This window comes from Lepus europaeus, chromosome 20 (genome assembly GCF_033115175.1).
Source record: "Lepus europaeus isolate LE1 chromosome 20, mLepTim1.pri, whole genome shotgun sequence".
Taxonomy (NCBI): domain Eukaryota; kingdom Metazoa; phylum Chordata; class Mammalia; order Lagomorpha; family Leporidae; genus Lepus; species Lepus europaeus.
In genome coordinates, this window is record NC_084846.1 from 2256122 (window position 1) to 2275554 (window position 19433).

Sequence of the window (19433 nt, forward strand, 5' to 3'; positions counted from 1 at the left end):
GTTCATCAGGGATATTGCTCTGTAATTCTCTTTCAATGCTGCATCTTTTTCTGGCTTAGGAATTAAGGTGATGCTGGCTTCATAGAAAGAATTTGGGAGATTTGGGAGGATTCCTCTTTTTTGATTGCTCTTAATAGTTTGAGAGGAATTGGAGTAGTTCTTCTTTAAATGTCTGGTAGAATTTAGCAGTGAATCCATCTGGTCCTAGGCTTTTCTTTGTTGGGAGGGCCTTTATTACTGTTTCAATTTCTGTCTCTGTTATGGGTCTGTTTAGGTTTTCTATGTCTTCCTGGTTCAATTTAGGTAGGTTGTATGTGTCCAGGAATCTATCCATTTCTGATAGATTTGCCTGTTTGTTGACATACAACTCTTTGTAGTAACTACTGATGACTCTTTTTATTCCTGTGGTGTCTGTTGTTACGTTTCTTTTTTAATCTCTGATTTTATTGATTTGGGTCTTTTCTCTTCTTTTTTTTTAGTTAGTTGGTCCAATCGTGTGTCAATTTTGTTTTTATTCAAAAAACAATTCGTTCGTTTTGCTGATCTTTTGTATTTTTTTGATTCAATTCTGTCAATTTCTTTCTAATTTTAATTATTTATCTTCTCCTACTAGTTTTGGGTCTGGTTTCTCCAGTTTTTCTAGATCCTTGAGAGGCATTGGCATCTCATTTATTTGGTCCCTTTTCAATTCCTTGATGTAGGCACCTATTGCTATAAACTTTCCTCTTAACACTGCTTTTGCTGTATCCCATAAATTTTATACACTGTGTTGTTATCCTCATTAACTTCCAGAAAGTTGTTGATTTCTGTTTTGTTTCTTCTATGACTCACTGTTCATTTTGGAGCATGTTGTTCAGTCTCCATGTGTTTGCATATGCTCTAGGGATTCCTGAGTTGCTATTTTCTAGCTTCATTCCACCGGGGTCTGAAAAGATGCATGGTTAGATGTCAATTCTTTTTAATTTTCCGAGACTTGCTTTATGGCCTAGTACATGGTCAATCCTAGAGTAGGTTCCATGTACAGCTGAGAAGAATATGAATTCTTTCAGTGTAGGATGAAAAGTTATGTAGATTTATGTTGGATTCAGTTGGTCTATAGTGTCTATTAAATCTCCTGTTTCCTTGTTGATCTTCTATCCGGTTGATCTGTCTATTTCTGAGAGTGGAGTATTGAAGTCCCCCAATACTACTGTATTGGCATGTAAGTCTTCTTTTTAAGTTCCTTAACATATCTTTTAAATAACCTAGTGTTCTGTGATTAGGTACATGTACTTTTATAATAGTTACATCTTCCAATTAGTGTTGAATTGAACACTTAAGCATTATATAGTGCCCCTCTTTGTCTCTCTTAACAGGTTTTGTGTTAAAGTTTATTTTGTTTGATATGAAGATGGGTAGGCCAGTTCTTTTTTGGTTTCTGTTGGCATGGAATAACTTTTTCCAACTTTTCACTTTTAGTCTGCATGCTCTTTTGGAAAAGATGTGTTGTTTGTAAGCAGAAAATAGATGGGTTTTGTTTTTTAATCCATCCATCCAGTTTATGTCTTTTAATTAGAGAGTTGAGGCCATTTACATTCAATGTGACTATAGATAAGTAGTCACTTTGCCCTGTCATTTTTCCAAAGATATTTCTAACAAATGCTTTGAGCTTCCTGTGATCTTTTACTGAGAGATTTTCTTCCTTTACCTTTTTTACCTTTTTGTATCGCTGGCCATGTTTCTGTGTTTCTGTGTGTAGCAAATCTTTAAGCATCTTTTGCAGGGCTGGATGAATGGTGACAAATTCTTTCAATTTTTTTTTTTTTTGCTATGAAAGGTCTTTATTTCACCTTCATTCACAAATGAGAGCTTTGCAGGATATAATATTGTGGATTGGCATTTTTTTTCTCTTAGTACTTGGGCTATATTTCGGCATTCCCTCCTAGCCTGTAGGGTTTCTGCTGACAAGTCTGCTGTTAGTCTAATTGGAGATCTTCTGAGAGAAATCTCATGTTTCTCTCTTGCCCATTTTAGAAACTTTTCTTTATGTTTCACTGTGGTGAGCTTGATTACAATGTGTCATAGTGAAGCTCTCTTTTGGTCTGTTTATTGGGACGTCTATGTGCTTCCTGTTCTTGGATTTCTCTTTCCTTCTGCAAATCTGGGGAATTTTCTGCTAGTATCTCACCTAGAAGGCCTTCTAATCCTTTCTCTCTCCACACCTTCAGGAACTCCCTGAACCCAAATGTTGGGTTTTTAATAGTATCCTATATCAATATTTTTTAGATTTCTAATTTCCTCTTCTTTTCTTTGGTTTGACTGTATACTTTCCTGTGCTCTGTCTTCTAAGTCCGATATGCTCTCTTCTGACTCACTGATTCTATTTTTAAGGCTCTCAAATGTGTTTGTTTGTTCTATTGAATTCTTCATTTCATTTGATTTCTCTTCAGTATCTCAATTTCATGTTCTACTGAATTCCTTGTTTCATTTTGATTCCTCCTTAATATTTCATTTTCATAAGAGAGATTTTCTGTCATGTCCTGCATGGGTTTCTGTAGTTCATGCATTTTCTTATAATTTCTAAATGCTCTTATCATAAATGTTTCAATTACATACTTTTCAATCTTCTCTTTCATCCTCTTCATAATCATGTACTGGAGTGTCATGTTCATTTGGGAGCGTCCTCATGTTTTCCTTGTTTCTTGTTGGCATTGTGGAGATATTCTTTGCATTTTTCTTCTTTTTTTGTTTTTTTCACTCTGGTGGATTTTCTCGCTATACTACGACTCTAGATTAAGTGAACTGTCTTCTTTTGTGAATCTCTAGAGGCTTATGGCATCATCAAGACATTTCATTTGACCTATCTCAGAATGTTGGAGTGAGACTGCATCTCCTCATAGAAGAAAAGAGAGGGTATTTGTTATACTTCCTGTCCTCCATTCTCCAATTTGATCAGTTTGAAAAAACACTGTCTCCCTGCCCAGGCACTGAAATGAACATCCTTGTGATTACTTCAGTTCTTCTACATGCGCTGATCAACTTTTCTACCTGGCACTTGATTTGGGGTCCATATTTAGCTTCCTTGAGCTAAATACACACAGATACTGAGTAAGGAGATGGAGTTCCTGCTTTCAGCTTCTTGTGTGGTTTTGAATGAGTCAGAAACTCCAGCTTAGGTTTTGCTGGGGAGCAAATATCCTTGGAACATGGTAATGCAGAACAGCCAGCATTCCTTAAGTTCCATGTGTCAGATGAGGGATCCTCAGGTCACAGTCTCACTTCTGTCTGTTTAGCTGGGCCAGCTTGTCTTCCAGGAGGTTTGCTCGGGCCTGTTCATGGTGTACCCAGTGGGAAGACAGAGCAAGCCCCAGTGGACAGAATTTCCAGATGTCTGTCTGTGTAGTGTTTGTTACTGCCCCTTTGTACAAAGTAAGTCACATGGCCAAGCTGAGTCAGTGTGGGAGAGGACCACCCAAGGGCGTGAACTGGCTGGGGAGCATTGAGCATTTCTGCTGCAGATTTTACCCACAGGACCCTGGTGAGCATCCACTGAAGTAATCCCTGTCCCCCATGCTCCTTCCAGATGGCTTTCCCCACACTCTCCAGCCCTGCAAGCTCCCCAGTTCTTGGGGAAATGGATGCCACTGCTAACTGGCAGGAGTGGCAGCTGGAGTGGTGCCTCCTGGTTTCAGGACTTTTAACAGGAACCTCTTGGGAAATGAAGGGTTTTCTAAGAGAAGTCTCAAGGCATGCTTCAGTGTCAGGGTGAGCAAGTGGGGGTGTGGCCTTTTTTCCCAGAGGGACCTCTTGGAGCTCCTCAAAGCACCTTCCAAGTGGCCACACTGCAGTTTAGCAGAGTCCCCGGAGCCCCAGCCTGGAGGGTGGGGTGCCTGCCATTGAATTCCTGGATCTGCCTCCTGGGCCTTGAGTCTCAGTACAGCTGAGAGCACTCACAGTAGAGTGTCTACCCCTCTCAGAAGGCACTTGCATTAGTCCATTTTCTGTTGCTATAACAAAATACCTGGGCACTTTTGTCAGAAAAGGAAAGAGGGAGATTTAGCTCACGGTTTTGGAGGCTGAAAGTGCAAGACTTGGAGGCCCTGAGGTTTCTGCCTCTGGTGAGGGCCCCTTGGCTGCACCACAGCCTAGTGGATGACAACATGGTGGGAATATGTGTGAGAAGGATCATAAGACCAGACAGGAAGCCAGAGACTGGGCCAGGAAGGAGCAACCTTGGTCTCTGTAGCAACTCACTCTTGCAGGAACCAACTCAGTCCTTCAGAGGAGTGTTTGTTTCCTCTGTGAGTGATGCCATCATTGATATGACTACAGCCTCTTAAAGGCCCCAGCACCATACTGGGGACCCAAGTCCCAACACATGAGCTCTTGTGGGGGATAAACAATGTCCAAACCAAGGGGCATGGATTATGGAAAACAAAAATCTATGTACAGATTTTTTTAAAAATTTGCATCAAAATAAACAATTTTACATTCCATTTTCTCCTGAACCTACTGAGTTACCTTCATGTACTAGGTACAATAAAGTATAATCAACTGTGAAAGTGTGATAAGACAAAAGAAGTGTGGGAACCTATATTCTAATGACCTACCTTGATCTCAGTGGCTCCAACTGGTTCAGGTATAGGAGTTTAAGGCTGCTTCCATTTGGCCTCTGTCTGTAAAGGGGGTTGACATTGGTCACTCCAAAATATGCCATTTTGGCATTTGGCTTACTTTGAGTTAAAGATGCTTTGAAAAATAGCAGGTGCTGGCCCTTTTCTTTCTGAGATCAGCAAATGGAACCCCCTGGCAAGGGTCCTCTTGGTGCCTTGCTAACATCAGAGATGGGGCATGAAGGCCAAGGGAACTTGATACACTTTTTTTCAAAGATTCGTTTACTTACTTGAAAGAGTTACACAGAGAGAGTAGGAGAGGCAAAGAGAGAGAGAGAGAGAGAGAGGTCTTCCTGCCGCTTGCCTGTGTACTTAAAATTCATGCCTTTTGTTGTATATAAGTTATACTTCGGTTAAAAGAGTTACATATGAAAGAAATAAAACTATGCCAGGCAAACAGTAAGTACTCCATAAATGTTTGTTTGCCACCAGCATCGGCATTATCATCATCACCATCATTGGTATTATTGTCACCATTACCATTGCCATCATGATCATCATCAGTAGCAGCATCACCTTCACCATCATCTCATCACCATTACCATCATCATTATCATCATCATGTCATCACTGTCACTGACATTACCATCATCGTTCTTTAAAGACTGATGTGTTAGAAAGAGTGATGGGGGAGGGGAGAGAGACAGACTAAGAGCTTCCATCTGCTGGTTCACTCACCAAATGCCACAACAGCAAGCTGAAGTGAGAAGCCCAGATGTTCTCCCACACAGGGCCATCACCTGCTGCCTCTTAGAGTGTGCATTAGCAGGAAGCTGGAGAGGAAATGGCGGAGCCAGGATTTGAACCAGGCACTCTGACATGGAATATGGTCATTCTAAGCAGTATCTTAATGGCTGAGCCAAATATTCACCCCTAACGTGTCATCTAATTTCCTTTTCCACGAACTTTTTGAAGTACCTTCATGTAACACTTGGTCTTGGCAGATGGGAGTGAAAGATTATCCCAGTGGCCTTGCAAATCAATCCTGTGGATTGTCTATGGAAAAGGCAAAACACCAGGGCACTACAACAGTCCCCAAGGCTGGAGGCAGCCTACCCCCACCCCCTGCCAAGAGCTGGTGAATAGCTATCTTCCTCATTCCTATCACAACAAGGAAAAGAATTCTGGTGACAACTTGATCAAGCTTCGGGGGGCGGGGGGGGGGGGTTCTTCAGCTGTTGAGACTTAAGATGAAACCACAGCTTCTATCGGTTCCAGGCTTGTGAGAGCCCAAGACCCAGCAAAGTTGTGCCCCGGTTCCCAGTTCACAGAAATGGCAAGATAATTAAGTGTGTGCATTGTTTTAAGCCCTCAAATGTGTGCCACACATTGTATCTTTTCTGTTCATCAATAACATCGACATATTTCCTGCAGTCCTAGTGGAAGGCACCTCCACCTGTATTCTTCCTCTCCCTGAAGAGTGACCTAGAGGTGCAGGATGCTCCTTGTACATACCTGAGCTCTTCCAGATGAAGATACAAAAAATTCCTGGAGAGACGTGAGGCACCTGGAAGCTGATGTTGCAGCGCCACCTGGTGGTTTCAGTAAGTTATGTTTTGCTGGGAAATTTTGTCTTTCCAATTTCAGATCCTGGAGACAGAAAGAGAAGTCTTCTATCCACTGGTTCACTCCCCAGATGGCCGCAATGGCCAGAGCTGTGCCAATCCAAAGCCAGGAGCCAGGAGCTTCTTCCAGGTCTCCCATGTGGTTGGTGGGACCCAAGCATTTGGGTTGTTTTCTACTGCTTTCCCTGGCCATTAGAAGGGAGCTGGATTGGAAGTAGAGCAACTGGGACTTGAACTGATACCCACATGGGATGCTGGGGTCACAGGCAGCAGCTTAACCCACTACACCACAGCACCGACCCTCCGTGGATATTTCTGATAGAAGAGCATTCCTGACAGGAATTCCAAGTACAAACAGAAGTCTGGATGTGTGTGTCTGCTTGGCTTGTTCAAGGAGAGGTAAGGAGATGGGGAGAAGTGTGAGAAGCCATAGACCAGTAAGGAGTTCGAATCCCAGGCTGCGAAATGGAAGGTGTCACTGGCCACTCTAACATGGCTTTGCCATAGAATGAAATGTGATTTACAAGCTTTTAAAGAACCTCTTGGTGTGTTGTGCTGAGAACAGACTGAAGAGAGGCAAAGGGGGAAGTTTGGAGGCCCTTGGGATACCTGGGATGATCTCAGTGAGAGGGAATGGTAGTTGCAAGAAGATGGTAAATGGTGGTGGTCAGCAGAGGCAGGAATCCAAGTGTATTACTATATAGAAAATCTAAATTTACTATATTTTAAAGAATGTTTATTTTCTTTTTTTCTCTTTTCTAACAATGTTTATTTTCCTCTACTTGAAGAAGAAAGAGACTGAGAGCAAGACACACACACACAGAGAGAGAGAGAGAGAGAGAGAGAGAGAGAGAATAACTCCCACCTTCTGGTTTACTCTCCAAATGTCTGCAACCGCCAAAAGTGGCTGAGGCAAAGCTGGGAGCAAGGAACTCCCTCCAGTTCTCCCATGTGGGCGGCAGGGGCCCAAGCACTAGGGCCATCATTTGCTGCTCCCTGGACGCATTAGCAGAAGGCTGCATTGGGAGTGAAGGTTGTGGAACTGGAACTGGCCCTCTCCATATGGGATGCAGCTGTAATCAGTGGTGCAACCTGCTGCACCACAACATCTGCCCCTAAACGTATAATTCAATTATTTCATGAACTATTTTTAAAAAGATATATTGATTTATTTGAATGGCAGAGTTACAGAGAGGCAGAGAGAGAGAGAGAGGGAGAGAAGAGAGTGAGAGTCTTTCACCCACTGGTTCACTCCCCACTTGGCCGCAACAGCCAGAGATGGGCTGATCTGCAGCCAGGAGCCAGGAGCTCTTCAAGTCTCCCACGTGGGTGAAAGGCCTGGGCCATCTTCCAATGCTTTCCCAGGCCATAGCGGGGAGCTTGATCAGAAGAGGAGCAGCCGGGACTCAAACCGGCACCCATGTGGGATGCCGGCACTGCATGCGGAGGCTCAGTCTACTACCCTCCATTGCCGGCCCCTCACACCACTCCCTTTTAAAGATGGGTAGCAGGAATCCGCTCATTGGCTGTGACTGGATTCACCTGATTTTGTCCAGTCATCTACTCCCTAAAATAGGAAAAAGCGACTTAACACTGTGCGCATTTCACTTCGGGGTGACCCCAGACCCCATGAACACGTCTTGTTTCTTTTGACTTCTGAACAAATTCCACTTTATTCAGAATGTCGGAGACTTAACGGCCCCAAAGGCCTCTCCCCAGTCTTTCCCAACCGCGGAGCTACTGATAATTCTTCGTTGGGGAAGCCAGGAGCTGTCCTGCCCACCCTCCCACAGCTGGTAACAATCAAAACATGTCTGCGGCCGGTCTGGGGGAAGAAAGGGCCCCAGAGGGTCGCACGCAAGCACTGGCCCCGCCTCCCACACCTGCTCACCCACTGCACCCCTGGCGGCAGGGGAAAGTGCATGCACTGTGGCTGCATTTCCGGCCCTGGGAGGGCTGCCCCGCATCTGCCCCGCATTTCCGCTTCCGGCCATAGTGAGCAGGCAGGCAGAGCTTCCGTTTCCGGTCTGTGTGGGAGGTGGTGGAGGGCGGTCTCTGTGGCAAAGTTCTGGTCTGAGGCGGTCTCTACCGGTCCCTACAGCCCCGGCAGAGGTCTTCGTGAGTAGGGGAAGGGCTTGGCCTGGGTCAGGGGAGGACTGGGAGGCAGCCCCAGGGCCGGGGAGCTGGCTGCTGGGCGGTGCTGTGGCGAGCTGAGGGCCGGGGCCCGGGCCGTGATGCCGGACCATGTCACTCCCTGGCAGTGAGCGGGAGCCTGCGTGTGAGCAGCGCCTGGCCCGGGGGTGCGGCCGACCACGGCTGTGTGGTGGGGTCGGGCCTGGGGCTGAGCTCCGGGGCTCAGAGGACAGGACTGGAGGGGGAGGCCCGTTCCACAGGTGGGGCTTTTCTCGGCTCCAGGGCGGAGCTCCGGGAAGCACAGCAGCTCCAGGTGCGAGTGGCTGCTCCCTGTCCAGTGGCCAGCTCCTGCTTGTGCTCTGCCTTGGACACCTTCCCGTGCGCATGCGTCAAGAAGGGACGTCCAGGAAGGTAGGGGCGGCTGACTTAAACTACGCTGATTCCGAAGTTAATGTAGGGAAAATCGGCATGTTGTTCAAGTTAATTCTTCCTCTTTCAAAGTGGCATAGCCCCCCATGGGTTGGTTCTTTCTTCAGGCTATTAGAATTTTCATTATCATGAAATGTGATGGGTTCGGTTTACTCCCAGACATTGTGTATACTTAGTTGTTTTTGTTTGCTTTCCTAGAAAACATGTTTCTTTAATACTGAACGGAATGGTTTCTCAGCCTTTGTTTTTCATGACCTTGACATCTTTGAAGGTGAAGTCATTAGTTCATAGAATTTTGTAGAATGTTCTTCAGATTGCTATGATAGAAGATTGGTTTTTTTTTTTTTATTTTTTAACCACAGTGTCAGAGAAATTGTGTGTGTTCTTCTCATTGCATCAAAATGAACATGATAATTGGTTTTCTCAATTAGTGATCGCCAGTATTTCTACCAAGTAGAACTTTCAGAGATGAATGCCCAACATATTATGAATTCATATACCACCTTGACTCTGGTTGCCTTAGCTAGGCCTGAAGAGTTTAATGTCCATCCAAGTCTAAAGGTGCAAGAACACATGGACTGCTGTGGGAATTGACAGGAACAAACTGTAGAAGTAGAGGCTGGTGGTGCTGGGATACCCTGTGGGACGTTTTCTTCCCCCTAAGTCCAACTGGAGAAGTCAGTGGAACAAGGACTATCAGCATAGAAAGAGACAGAAACATTCTCTTGCACTTATTACCTGTTACATTGTTTTAAAAGAAATATGGTATTGAGAAAATGTAGTTGTGTTTTTTAAAAATTATGATCTATTGCTGCTCTGTTTCTTTATTTTTTGGGTTGTCCTTTCAGCCTTTGGCATGATGGTAGGAATCCTGTCAGTGGTTGGATAGGCTTTTCTCAGCATTTCATTACTCAGGTCATTGATTAATGCTTCATATCTGAGCGGCTTCTTGGAGAGGGGGCACACCAGAAACTCCAGCAAGGTTGTGTGGAAAAATGCTGGGCATCTGCCCTGCCCTCTTGCTCCGATCTGCTGGGCGCCGTGACCTTGTCTCATGCAGGCACCCCAGACACCCACAGCACTGAGGTAAGCATGCCATCTGCCCCTCTCAGCATGGCCTGGCCACTGGCAACCACCCCTTGGTGCACCCTCCCTACTGCTGCTTTTGGAGTTTATTTGGTATCAAATCACACTAGATTTCCTGTGTTGTGTTATGTTGTGTCTTAGATTATGTGTCCGGTATGAACTAAGAAAATAACTAGAAACTATCCTGAATATTCTTGGAAGAGCTGAGACAGCTGTTCTAATTTCAGATATAACAGACTTTAGTCAGAAATGGTTGTAAGGAATCAGAAAAGTTATTTTATGTTGATGAGTGTGTCAGTTTATCAGAAGGAACAACTATGGAAATATTCTCAGTAAACCACCCTGCCTAGAAGTAAGCAAATGTTGACATAATTGAAGGTGAAAAATCAGCAAATTCTACAAGAGTTGGAGACATCACAATGTTTATGGCAAAATGGAACTAAAAGAGAAAAAGTTAAAAAAATAAATATACTCTCTCAACATAAGACCCATTAAGTTCAAGACACTTTTATAAGTGATGTTAATAACCATCTAATCCATCCTAAAAAACTAAGGGTTCTCTGAGATTGCTGTCTTCCTCTTTTTAAAACTATATTCCTCTAGACTAGAGGAGTAAGGTACCTCTCTATTCTGCCATTAAAACTCCTCCTAACTTTGTGAATTGTCTTCATCTTTTTACCATGTCCTCATCCTTGCTTGGGTATAAGACTTATTTAAGAGTAGGTAAAAGAACCTAAGGTTGTGGTAAGTCTTCATACCACCAAATGTGACTGCATAAAATATGTAGGCCAGTACTGAAATGAAATGTGTTTTATGAGCTGTGGATTGTGTTTAATCCATTTCTGGGCTTCAGAGGCTGTGTAGAGCACTTTCTTCCATAAATTAACACATTAGGGCTGCAAGTTCACTTGTTATATAAATGGCCTACAGATTACCTAGGATGGTCCAAGTTATGCCTAGGATGGCATAAATTATTGCTTAGAGATTCTTAGTTGACGAAGGTTGAGGACTGAATGGTGTGAACAATTTCCAGGACAATGGAAATTGTGTCAACAAAGAAGTGCGTGGTGTGTCAGTTCATAATCTACTTGTGTTTATAGTGCATCAGTACATAAGAAGGATTCTTAGCATGCATGGCTAAGAGTTTCAGTGCACATGGAGAGATATGTTTGGTATTTATATGTATGTTTGGAACTCTATGTATTCATTAACTTTGTTCATTTTATTCACTCAAGTGCTGCAAGACTAAATAGACCAGAGTGGAAAACAATGGCTTATTCAAACTTGATCTTTTAAAAAATTTTATTTCATGTATTTCATGTATACGAACTTAGGAACATAGTGATACTTTCTCTCCCACACTCCCTCCTGCCTAGGCTCCCACCTTTCATCCTCCTTCCTCTCCTATTCCCTCTTAATTTTTACAATGATCTAATTTTAGTTAACTTTATACTCATAAGATTAACCCTACGCTCAGAAAAGAGTCCAACAAATAGTAAGAAGAAAAAAAAAAAAACACTGTTCCTCAACAGTAGTGGTAAGTGTTCTAAACAATCATTAAATCTCAAAATGACAATTTCACTCCTATACATTACATTTTTGGTGCTCTATTAGTTAACCACATATCAGGGAAAACATGGTATTTGTCTTTTTGGAACTGGCTTATTTTACTAAGTATAATGGTTTCCAGTTGTGTCTATTTTGTTAGCAAAAGACAGGACTTCATTCTTTTTATGGCTGGGTAGTGTTCTGCAGTGTATATATACCATAATTTTTTTTTATCCAGTCATCAGTTGATGGACATCTGGATTGATTACCTGTCTTAGCTACTGTGAATTGAGCTGCAGTGAACATAGGGTATAGATAATTCTTTCATAGGCTGATTTCATTTCCCTTGGGTAAATTCCCAGGAGTGGGATTACTGGGTCGTGTGGTATATCTGTTTTCAACTTTCTGAGATATTTCCATACTGTCTTTCACAATGGATATACCAGATTACATTCTCACCAATGGTGGATTAGGATATGTTTTCCTCCACATCCTTGCCAGCGTTTATTGTATGTTGATTTCTGTATGAAAGCCATTCTAACAGGTGAGGTGAAACCTCATTGTGGTTTTGATTTGCATTTCCCTGATGGCTAGTAACCCTGAATATTTTCTCATGTGTCTGTTGGCCATTTGAATTTTCTCTTTGGAAAATGCCTGTTAAGATCCCTTGCTTATTTCTTAACTGAATTCTTTGTTTTGTTGTAGAGTTTCTTGAGCTCTTTATAGATCTTGGATATTAATCCTTTATCAGTTTCATAGTTTGTAAATGTTTTCTCCCATTCTGTCAGTTGCCTTTTCACTTTGCCAAGTGTTTCTTTTGCAGTGCAGAGTCTTCTCAGCTTGATGTATATAATCCCATTTGTCAATTTCGGCTTTCCTTGCCTTGCTTCTGGTGTCTTTTCCAAGTTATTTTTGCCTATGCCAGTGTCTTTCAGAGTTTCCCCAATCAAACTTGATCTTTTAACAGGCAGTTAATCAGAATATATATAAGAAATACCACAGAGTACAAAGACAACATGTGAAAAGTGGGTTTACTACAAAATTGAAAGGTTCATCTATATTTGATTTAGGAGTGTATTCAGATCTCTGTTGATATCCAGTTTTGAAGTGGAATGATACTTTTTTTCTTAATTTAATAAATATAAATTTACAAAGCACAACTTTTGAATTATAGCAGTTTCCCCCCCCATAGCCTCCCTCCCACCCATAAATTTCCCATCTCTCACTCCCTCTCCCATCACATTCTTCATCAAGATTCATTTTCAATTACCTTTATATACAGAAGATCATCTTAGTATATACTAAGTAAAGATTTCAACAGACTGTACCCACACAGACACACAAGATATAGAGTACTGTTCGAGTAGTAGTTTTACCATTAATTCTCATAGTACAACACATTAAGAACAGAGATCCTACATGGGAAACAGGTGCACAGTGACTCTTGTTGTTGATTTAAGAATTGACACTCTGATTTATGACATCAGTAATCATTGGAGGCTCTTGTCATGAGCTGCCAAGGCTATGGAAGCCTCTTGAGTTCACCAGTTCTGATCTTATTTAGACAAGGCCATATCAAAGTGGAAGTTCCTTCTTCCCTTCAGAGAAAGGTGCCTCCTTCTCTGATGGCCTGTTCTTTCTGCTGGGATCGCATTCACCAAGATCTTTCATTCAAGTCTTTTTTTTTTTTTTGCCATAGTGTCTTGGTTTTCCATACTTGTGACTTGGGCCTTTTAGCCAGATCTGAATGCCTTAAGGGCTGATTCTGAGGTCGGAGTACTGTTTAGGGATTTGCCATTCTATGAGTCTGCTGTGTATCCTGTTTCCCCAGTAGGATCATTCTCTCCCTTTTAATTCTGTCATTCATTATTTGCAGACACTGGTCTTATTTGTGGAATCTTTTTGATACTTATCCTATTTTTGATCAATTATGTACTTAAACTGTTCACTTTAACAAGTAAGATGGCATTGGTACATTCAATCTTGATGGGATTGTATTGGAATCCCCTGCCACATTTCTAGCCTTACCCTTGGAGATAAGTTTGAGTAGGCATGTGCCGAACTGTGTATCTCCTCTCTCTGTTATTCCCACTCTTATTTTTAACAGAGATCACTTTTCAGTTAATTTTAAACACCTAAGAAATATTGTGTATTAATTAAAGAGTTCAACCAATGGTAATAAGAAGACAAAAAAATACTAAAAGGAATAAAATAGTAAGTGCAGGGTCTTAGTCCACCTGTACAAGGATGGACTAGGTCCAAGGAAAGGTTCTAAGGGGGTTTTAAAATTTTGCCACTTTCATTCAGGATGTACTATCATTTGAGTTAATATTTTCTGTGGGCAAGAGATAGGGTCAAGCTCATTGTTTACAGTAAGTATATCAGATGGACCGGCTCTACTTTTTTTAGAAGACCTACATTTTAAGTGGATGTTAGTGATATCTTCAGTAATCAGCAATATCTCTTTTTTTTTCTTTTTCTAAAATTCTATTTAGGGTCCACATCTTTCATGTTTTCATATTCAGATTTAGTAATACAGTGATTCTTCCCACTCTACCCTCCCTCCTGCCCATACTCCAACACTTCTTCCTATTCCCACACTTAATTTACAAAGATCTATTTTCAGTTTACTTTATACTCATAAGATTAATGCTTCTCTAAGTAAAGAGTTCTGCAAAGAGAAGAAAAAACACTGTTCCTCAAAAGTAGAGACAAGGGGTATAATTATCAAATATCAAAATGTTATTTTCTGTTAGTTATCACAGATCAGGGAAAACATGTTATCTGCCTTTCTGGGACTGGCTTATTTCACTAATCACAATGGTTTCCAGTTGCATCCATTTTGTTGCAAAACACAGAATTTCATTTTTTTAACTGTTGACTAGTATTCCATAGTGTATATACTGTAATGAATTTGTTCAGTCATCAGTTAGTGGATATTTGGGTTGATTCTACATATTACCTATTGTGAATTGAGCTTCAGGAAACATGGAGGTACAGATAACTTTCATCTGCCAATTTTGTTTTGTTTGGATACATTCCTAGGAGTGGGATTGCTGGATCATATAGTAGATCATTTTTCAGATTTCTGAGGTTATCTGTGCCATCTTCCATGATGGCCTCACCAGCTTACAGTCCTAACAACAATGGATTAGGGTACCTTTCCCCTCCCATACTTGCCAGCAGTTATTGTTTGTTGATTTCTATATGAAAGCCATTCTAATGGGGGTGAGGTGAAACTTCATTTTGGTTTTGATTTGCCTAGTGATCCTGAGCATTTTTTTTCATATGGGTCAATGGTTTCCTTCTCCCCCTTTGTACTCCAGGCTGGGCTCATGCCAAACCCTGTATCACCAGTGGCACAGGCCACTAAGGTCTAATCTCACCTCACTGTCCAAAGCTGGCACTTTCAGGCTCTTGGCTACTGGGCTCATGTGTTGTGCCCATGTTCGTGCTGCATGTCCGCAAATTCCACACTGATGTATGGCGTTCCTCTTCTTTCCATAGAATTTCCACTGCAGTTTTCTCTCTAACTCTCCCCTAGGAATATACTTAATCCACTTTCATTTTTACTAGTTACACCTAGCCTAGAGCAGCGTGCCCTTCCCTGTTCAGCCACCTTATAATTTCCTCGGTAATCAGCAGTGTTAGTCCTAGGGTAGATGGACCATGGTATAACAGATTCCTGGTAGAATACTCAAAATGGCAAAAATCACTAAGTATTGTGTTCTTTTTTATTCGGAGAATCTAAATAAGATTCAGTATGACTGGAAGATGGAAAATGTGGGCCTTATTGAGTGTGGCATGATACAGAAGAGTTAGCAGAAAAGCAATATTGTAGACTTTGCATACCAGCATGGCTAATTTGGAGTTACTGAGATTAGTAACTGTGAATGGTGACATGCTGGATCACCTCTGTGTTGTGAATTTGCTTAGGTTGTTTTTCTGTTACATATGATTTTGATTTTACAAATGGATTTTAAACATGATAAACAGCATGGATTTTAAAACCATGATTTCTACTTTGCTTTGAAATGTATTGAGCCTGACAAGATAGTCCGGGAGTCAGTTGGAGATAGTGTTCTCCATGCACACTGAGTGTAAGTTCTGTGAATGATAGTGTTCTCCATGCACACTGAGTGTAAGTTCTGTGTATGTTCCCTATGCACAGATAAAGAACTCTGCACCTACCAACTTCAGTGTCCACATGATTTGATTTTAGGAAATTGCTTTACAATCTTTACAATAACTTAGAGGTCATTGGACTTCAACAGAAATCCTAAGGAGTCTCAAATAGAAAAACATTATCAAATTTTGTGGGGATGTTGCTGCAATTCAATACAGACAGAAATGTATGATTCCAGATTGTATATACTTTCATACAATTAAAAGATTTATATTTCACTGAGACGACGAAATTCTGTACTTGAAGCATTCATCACAAGCTATAAAAACATCAGATTCAACACAAACCAGAGGATAAAGTGATAAATGTGAGAAGAAATGTAACAAAAGGATGAATAAAGCTAATGTTGATTGTAGTAAAAATCAAAATTGATAATCTCTAATAAGATTGGACAGAAATAAAGAGAAAATAACTTCAAATCAAAGGACAATTTGTCTTGTGTACTTTAACATTGGTGCTGGCTCTGGTGTAGTAGGTTAAGTCTCTGCCTGTGGTGCTGGTATCCCATATGGGTATTGATTTGAATCATGGCTGCTTCACTTCTTATCTAGCTCCCTTCTAATGGCCCGAGAAAGCAGTGGAAGTTGGCTCAAATCCTTGGGCCCCTGCACCCACATGGGTGACCTGAAAGAAGCTCCTGGCTGCTGGCTTCAGATTGGCCCACCTATGGCTATTGTGGCCATTTGGGCGTGAACCAGTTCACTTTTTCTGTCTCTCCCTGTCTCTGTTACTCTGTAACTCTGACTCTCAAATAAATAAATAAATAAATACATGTTTAAAAAAGAAATACTTTAACCTTACAAATATAATAGGAATAATTTTACAGTGTATCTTAAATAGAAAGGTACTTCCTTCTTTGATGGCCCATTCTTTCCCTGAGGATCTCACTCACAGAGAGCTTTCATGTAGGTCATTTTTTGCCACAGTGTCTTGGCTTTCCATGCCTGAATACTCTCATGGGCTTTCACCCTCACTCTCTCAAAGGTGGAGTGAGTTATTAACTCTCATGAGAGGACAGTCTGTCTGCTCTCTTCTTGTCTTTCAATCTCCGTATTATTTAAAAAAAAGTTCTTGGGGCATGCACTGTGATGTAGCAGGTAAAGCTGCTGCCTGCAGAGCTGGCATCCCATATGGATGCCGGTTCATGTCCTGTTTTCTGCTCTACTTCAATCCAGCTCTCTGGTGCAGCCTGGGAAAGCAGTAGAAGATGGCCCAGGTCCTTGGGCTCCTGCACCCACATGGGAGTCCCGGCTCGTGGCTTTGGATTAGCGCTCACATGGGAGACCTGAAGGAGGCTCCTGGCTCCTGGCTTCAGATCAGCAGAGCACTGGCCATTGTCATCAATTGGGGAATGAACCAGCAGATGGAAGACCTTTCTCTCTGCCTCTCCTTTCTCTGTGTAACGCTGACTTTCAAATAAATAACTAAATATATTTTTTTTAAACTTTTATTTAATGAATATAAATTTCCAAAGTACAGCTTATGGATTACAATGGCTTCCCCCCTCCCATCACTTCCCTCCCACCCGCAACCCTCCCCTTTCCCACTCCCTCTCCCCTTCCATTCACATCAAGATTCATTTTCAATTCTCTTTATATACAGAAGATCAGTTTAGTATATATTACGTAAAGATTTCAATAGTTTGCCCCCATATAGCAACACAAAGTGAAAAAATACTGTTGGAATACTGGTTATAGCATTAAATAACAGTGTACAGCACATTAAAGACAGAGATCCTACATGGTATTTTTTAAAAATTAATTTTCTATGCCATTTCCAAATTAACACCAGGTTTTTTTTATTTCCAATTATCTTTATATACAGAAGATCGATTCTGTATATAATTAGTAAAGATTTCATCAGTTTGCATCCACACAGAAACACAAAGTCAAAAATACTGTTTCAGTAAGTTCTTAAATTTTATTTGAAAGTCTGAGTTAATGAGAAAGAGAGAGAGACAGAGAGGGAGAGTTGTATCTGCTAGTTCACTCCTGAGCTGTCTGCAGTGGCCAGCACTGGGCCAGACTAATGCCAAGGACTTCATCTGAGTCTGACATATGGATGGCAGGGGCTGAAACATTTAGCCCATCCTTCACTGCTTTTTCCAGGCCACTAGTAGGGAGCTTAATTGGAAGTGGCACAGCTGGCACACAGACTGGTGCCCATTTGGAATGTTGGCATCATGGGCATCATCTTTACCCACTACACAACAATTGCAGCCTCAATCTCCTTGTTCTTAAGCACAGTAGTCTCCCGTGCCTTAGCAAAGGGCTCTCTCCAAGCCTATGCACTGAAACAGGTGCAGTTAGGTAAGCTCTTCTACATGTGCTGCCCTACTTTCTGCAAAGTACAGTGCTATGTGAGAATTCTTTATATCTTCTAAAATCATATAGAAATAAAAGAATTTCCCAAAAAGATGTGTTACTGAATAAGGCTAATACATGTCTTTGTACCACCCCTGTGCAAAAATCTAATGCTCAATAGATTTTTATGACGAGTGTAGCCCAGGTGCACATTAATGGTTCACATGTACAAATTTCAAGTTGTATACCGTATCTTTTTCTACACATAATTACAAAAATATTTCAAAAGTAGAATTATCCTCTTTCCAACCCTCTTTAACATATTTCCCTTCCATAACAAAACATCCTAAATACTTGTCTATGTAAATAGGTATATGATGATTTCAGGCCTACGGAGTAGTATATCCTGTAGGTCTAGTATAATTTGATGCATACATCAATTTTTCAAGGATGCCAATTTTCAGATTGGCTTCTCCTTGCAGGGTACATGAAGTAGGAGCAGAGTATACAGATTTTTTAAAAAATTTAAGTCTGCAAAAGCATACAACTAAATCTTTTTAAAAAAGATTTATTTATTATTTATTTGAAATGCTGAGTTACAGAAAGGCAGAGGCAGTGAGAGAATGGGAGTGAGAGAGAGAGAGTGTTAACCATCTGCTGGTTAACTCCCAAAATGGCCAAAATGGCTGGAGTTGTGCTGATCCAAAGCCAGGAGCCAGGAGATTGTTCTGGGTCTCCCACACAGGTGCAGGGACCCACACACTTGAGTCATCTTTGATTACTTTCAGAGGCCATAGCAGAGAGCTGGATTGGAAGAGGAGCAGCTGTCTCAAACCAGCACCCATATGGGATGCTGGCAGTATAGCTGGTGGTTTTACTCACTACACCACAGCGCTGGCCCCGAGTATATAGATCTTGATGGAAGATACATAGTAGTATATAGATATTTGCATCAGCATTAAAGCAAATGGATCCTAAGAAATACAATGTGTGGATGTAAGGCAATGTATATGATAACAGTTTTTAGGTGCAATGTTTATAGAACCTTCTGGAAATATACTGGAAATTGATACTACCTGGGGATAACTATTATTCCCTTCACATTGATCTTTCTAAACAATATCCTGACTTGACATGCAAATGGTATCTCCTTGATGATATATTATTTAGTATTGTTAGTTGGGTTGTTGGTGTTTATGCATTATCTGAATATATTCTTCAGTGCTTTGCCTCATATCATTTTTATTTTTATAACTTTTATTTAGTAAATATAAACTTTGAAAGTACAGCTTTTGGATTACAGTGGCTTTTCCCCCCATAACTTCCCTCCCATCCGCAACCCTCCCATCTCCCACTCCCCCTCCCATTCCATTCATATCAAGATTCATTTTCAATTATCTTTATATACAGAAGATCAGTTTAGTGTATATTAAGTAAAGATTTCAACAGTTTGCACCCACACAGAAACACAACGTGTAAAGTACTGTTTGAGTACTAGTTATAGCATTAATTCACATTATACAACACATTA

At 41.3% G+C, this 19433-nt stretch overlaps 1 protein-coding gene across 1 annotated transcript in view; it reads left to right on the forward strand.

Annotated features, from left to right (window-relative positions):
- The first annotated feature begins 8734 nt into the window (after positions 1 to 8734).
- LOC133749997 (vomeronasal type-2 receptor 116-like) overlaps positions 8735 to 19433 on the forward strand; it is a 32084-nt gene continuing 21385 nt past the window's right edge. The window contains exon 1 of the mRNA XM_062179370.1: positions 8735 to 8761. Coding sequence (XP_062035354.1) covers positions 8735 to 8761 — 27 coding nt within the window. The remainder of the gene's footprint in view (positions 8762 to 19433) is intronic.